The sequence below is a fragment of the Carassius gibelio genome, chromosome B13, assembly GCF_023724105.1.
Source record: "Carassius gibelio isolate Cgi1373 ecotype wild population from Czech Republic chromosome B13, carGib1.2-hapl.c, whole genome shotgun sequence".
Classification (NCBI taxonomy): Eukaryota; Metazoa; Chordata; class Actinopteri; order Cypriniformes; family Cyprinidae; genus Carassius; species Carassius gibelio.
Window position 1 is genome coordinate 25,306,571 of NC_068408.1, and position 5,161 is coordinate 25,311,731.

General features: G+C 40.1%; 1 protein-coding gene across 1 annotated transcript in view; it reads right to left on the reverse strand.

The window, feature by feature from the left end:
• cfap36 (cilia and flagella associated protein 36) overlaps positions 1-2,424 on the reverse strand; it is a 12,527-nt gene extending 10,103 nt beyond the window's left edge. The window contains exons 1-3 of the mRNA XM_052573078.1: positions 2,095-2,424; positions 1,705-1,769; positions 1,520-1,618 (exon numbers count right to left, since the gene is read on the reverse strand). Coding sequence (XP_052429038.1) covers positions 1,520-1,618; positions 1,705-1,769; positions 2,095-2,197 — 267 coding nt within the window. The 5' untranslated portion in view covers positions 2,198-2,424. The remainder of the gene's footprint in view (positions 1-1,519; positions 1,619-1,704; positions 1,770-2,094) is intronic.
• Positions 2,425-5,161: the final 2,737 nt, after the last annotated feature.

Consider the following 5,161-nt stretch of genomic DNA (forward strand, 5'->3'; position numbering starts at 1 on the left):
CTAATCTCCCTCGACTGCCTTAACCTGCATGTGTCTCAGCGACTCCTCATGAAGCAGAACAGGAGAACCCTGTGACAGCGCCACCTATCCAGAGGAGACCGGATCCATGCAAACTCTGCCGTTATATCGGTCCATCTCAGGTTTAATGCAGGAGCTGGTGAGATCTTGAGTGTCAGCCAGCTCCATTGATCAGTGCAGAACAGTTCTCTGTGCTGCTGCTGTTTATTCATGCACGGATACACACTGACATGTAGTGCAACTGTTTACTGCACTGTTCAGCGTGCCACACATCTGACGTGAAGCGCTGTGCTGCGACTACAGCGGAGAACACACTACACAAACTTCTGCGCTTTACTTTCTGCAGAAGTGGACGCTAGTTATAATCAGAGCCAGTCTGCAGATGAGAGCGAACAGATTCAACAGAACATCTCATGATGATCACAGACTCCGGCTGATTCCAGCGAGTCGAGGGAGATGAACGAGTCATGCTCAGCTGATCTCACACACACGGTTCTCATCGGTCACACACACCCAGTTACCTGGATCAGACATGGATGCAGATACTAAAGAAAACTTTAGCTAACGCTGAACAAATCTGCTTCAAAGAACAAATTCAATGAAAGAAATGTAAAGCCTGTACAAATACTAGAAACTCTGAATATAAATAATTAGGAATCATGTACAAAAATAAAAAGAATAAAACCGTGCACATTTGATTGATCTATTCCACCATGTATGTGGTTTTGTTCGCGTGTCGAGTTCTCGTCAGGTGTTTGATGGTATGATGTCATTACGTTGCCAGCCAATCACTGCACAGCTGAGCGTGTTAGAGGATCCATCTACACCTGAACACTGATCTTACAGTACTTCATCCAGAGATTTGAAGAATCAGATCATCTCAGATGTGTTTCTGTGTCGAGACTGATCTTCAGTCCAGTCTTCCTCTGTGTGTGTGTGTGTGTGTGTGTGTGTGTGTGTGTTTAACAAGCTCTCCAGACTAACAGAATAATGAACTGAAGCTTTGCACAGACACGTCTTTCCTTCCAAGACCAGAATATGTTCAAATAAATCAGGTTATATATTTCAAGAGCACAAATCATTAAGTGTACAGGCTACAGTTAAACTACTACATATTTCCTTATATTTCAGAACTGAATAGCACGTGCTATAAAATAGTATGAGCCGTTAATACACCTCTGTACCCTGATAATACAGGTGCGGAGATGTCTACCTGACCACGCATTTAGATCTGGAAGACGTCTGTTAGATGCCTTTAAGAGGGTTATGAATGCTTGAATGTCTGTCTGGTGATGTTTGTCTGTAATGTTCAAGAGATCTTTAACAGACATCTTGCAGACGTGCGTGTGTTATCTGGGAACAAATCAAGTCCTGAAACTGCAGCCTCTGAACACAGAGTCAGAAGGAAGTGCAGAGCGAGAGAAAAGCCCAGCTCAGATCAGCACACTGAACTAAGAGCGAGTGTGTTTAGAGAGATCGGTGTCCTCGTGAGGACTGGTACCTGCAGGGTCCTGGTCTTGCTGAGAGACGAGCAGGCGTCCAGGAACTGCTGCTCACTGATGCCCACCTCCTGCATGTGGTTCTCCAGCAGACGCTCCACCTCCACAGCACAACACCGTCATCAGATCATCATCATCACAACACAACACCACACACACACACACACACACACACACACACACTCACCAGCTGCTTGTACTGATGATGGATCTCTGTGTATGACAGCTTATTCTCATCCTCATCATCAAACACTGAAACACACCGAACACAACATTACAGCAAGCTGTTTGAGCTGAAACACTATCACTGCATCTTCACTAGTAGACAGGCCTCGAAACCAGTTTCACTAATCAGAATTCTGATTAACATAATTACTCTGATTTAATTCTTACTAGTAAAATACAGTAACGACGAGTGACGCTGGGAACATTTAGGTTCAGATAAACGGCTTGCCACACAGTATGCACGGTGATATACAGCTTCTATTTCATCAATCGAGACGTGAGGTTTATCAGTGTTGAAGCTCGCGCGCGCACGCGTCTGCTGCGTCCTGCGCGTCGCGGCTGCGTCTAATACCTGAGCACTTGTTGTCCATGAAGTGTGCCATCGGGATGAGCCAGTCTGGGCTGCTCAGGAAGCCCGCGATGCTCTCCAGCACCCACTCGCTGTCATCCGCCATGATCACTGGAGAGACGCTCTCATCGCCGCGCGCGTTACTGCGCGCCTGTGGACACAAGTGCTTTACAAACACACGCGAGCGCACGAGCCACGGACACCCCGGATGTGTGCAACATAATCCGCAGCCGTAGCAACCGATGCGTCACCGCGGGCGTCACTTCTGCTTCTCTTGTTCTCCGGGAGTCCCGGGAGCAGTGCTCGGCCGCGCAGCGCCTCCTCCAGCGCCGGAGCGACGGACTCCCCGGGACTCGAGCGCTTCTTCTTCTGGATCTGGATCTGGATCTGATCTGATCTCGGATTGGTTGGTTCTTCGAAGCTCATCTCAGAGTTGTTGTCATAGCAACAGGTCCGTAACCTTAAACCTGCTCGAGAGCGGCTTATTTCATCTAAACAGGATTAGATCTCAGAATTAATACTTAAACTCTGTCGCAGTTATTATGGGAGGTTCTTGATGGAAACTTTTAAGCTGTCACGTAATTAACCTGCTTCTAAAATCAAATTAAATGAATTGCTAATTACAATCATGAAATAAAAATGTGAAGCCTGTTCAAATAGCCTAGAAATTGTGAATATAAATAATTGGGAATCATGAAGAAAAATATATTTTTGGCACATTTGATGTATTATAATATTCATGTAGTTTTTTTTCATGTAAATGTGTCAACTTTTTCGTCAGGCGTATTTTTTAATTATGTGCATAAATGTTTATGCATGTTAGAATGTATAAATGTATGTGATCAATGCATGATGTATTTTACTATTGCAGTGCTCTCTTGGGAGGTATTTCATATATAGCCTATTTGTGTGTGTGTGTATATACATATATATATATATATATATATATATATATATATATATATATATATTATTGCAACCATATAATCTATGAATGAATGAAAATGCAAATCTTTCAAAAAATAAAAAATAATAAAAAATAAAGAAAATTAGAGAATGGGCTGCTTCAGGTGCTTGGATTTGTACTTCAAAATAATGAGGTCTCATACACTAGAAGTTACCTACATTTTTTTTTAATTGTATTTTTTTTCTTAACTTCTCTTTAACTTATAGTGAAAGACGTCCCACAGGTTGATGGACTGAATGTTTTCCTGCCTTGTTGGATGTTGGATTCATGATCAGTTAGGGATGCCACAAGACCTTTTTTTCAGAACCGATCCAATACTTCTGAGTATCAGCCGAGACCAATCCAATCTGATCCCAGCGCAGTTTCTTTTAAATCAGTGTGGAAGTTCTATACTTCTGTGGGTTATCCTGATCATCACTCTCGTGTGTTAAACACAATCTGATAAAATACAGACAACTCCATTTTAATGAAAAATAACAAATTAAAAAATATAATCGTAATCTATGACAAAAAATACTATTATAAACTAGGTTAGTGTATAATTCAGCAGCAAAAGATACTTTAGAAAAATCATGGGCGCACAATACTTTTATAAAAGCATTAAACATTTAGTTAATTATTTAGGGGGGGAACCAATATAAAAGTGAATAAGTGTTGGACTAAATAAAATGTTACACGTTACACATTTCTCTTTGTATTGCTGCTGTAAAATACATTCATATAAAACAAGTAGCCTAAAAATATATAATATTTATGTTACGACCCTGTTTAGGGACCAAAATAAGAAAGCTGTTCCAAAGACAACAAATACCACAGTGGCCAGGGTAAAAAGTAAAAAGAATAACCAAAAATAGAAAATAGCAAGGAGTTCAAGTTCATTTTATTTGTATAGCACATTCACAAACAGCCACTAGGTTGACCAAAGTACTTTACAGAAGAGAAAATTATAAAAACATACTCAGAAAGCAAACCAGATAAAAATATGAACAACCTGTTAAAAAAAATTACAGCATAACAGTAATAAGTAAGAAAAACAAATTCTTCTAGATGGAGTGTATAAATGAAGGATTCAGAGAGGTAGACAGGAGCTAGGTTATGTAAAGATTTATGAACAAAGAGTAGAATTTTGAAGTCTGTTCTCTGATGAACCGGAAACCAGTGTAGAGATCTGAGAATTGGAGTGATGTGTTCATGTTTGCAACACTTCACAAGAAGTCTGGCCACAGCGTTTTGGACTAGCTGAACACATGCAATCAGACATTTCTACATTTTTAAGGAATTGCAGTAACCTAGCTGAGATTTCTAGAGTTTTGGGAGTGAGAAAGTCTCTGATTTTAGAAATTAGATGAAGTTGATAGAAACTGGATCCGATAACAGAGGAGATATGTGTATCAAATTTTAAATGCTGGTTGACAAGAACACCTATGTTCCGGACCTGTGAAGATCTAAAAACTGATAAACTGTCCAAATTAGGACGTATATACTGAGAACTCTCATTAAAACAGAAACAATTACTTCGGTCTTGCCTTCATTTAGGAAGAGGAAACTTAGGGCGAGCCATGCTTTAACATCCTGGAAGCATTGCTGAAGAGAGGTAATCACTTCTGAATTGTTTATTTTGATTGGTAGGAAGATTTGAGTATCGTCTGCTTAGAAATGAAAAGAGACACCATGTTTCCTTAGAATAGAGCCTAGAGGTAGCATATAGAGAGAAAATAGAGACGGGGCTAGGATAGAGCCTTGCTGAACGCCACAGGTCAGAGGTGCGGGAGAAGAGGGAAATCTAAAACAATAAGAACCACAGAGTCTCCAGAATCAGTCAAGAGATAAATATCATTTAACACTCTCAAGAGGACAGACTCAGTGCTGTGAGCAGACTTAAAGGGTTAGCTACCCGAGAATGAAAATTCATGCGCATCTGTAATAAAACATCCCCCTGTAGTGAATCCATGCATTTTTGTGAGATAAATATTTTATTACATTTATTACGTTTTATTACAGATTTGTGTTGAAACAACATACATCAACATAAATCACCTTGCAGATATATACTGAATCAGCAAAAAAAAAAAAAAGATATATGAACATTTGTAGAAAGATTTT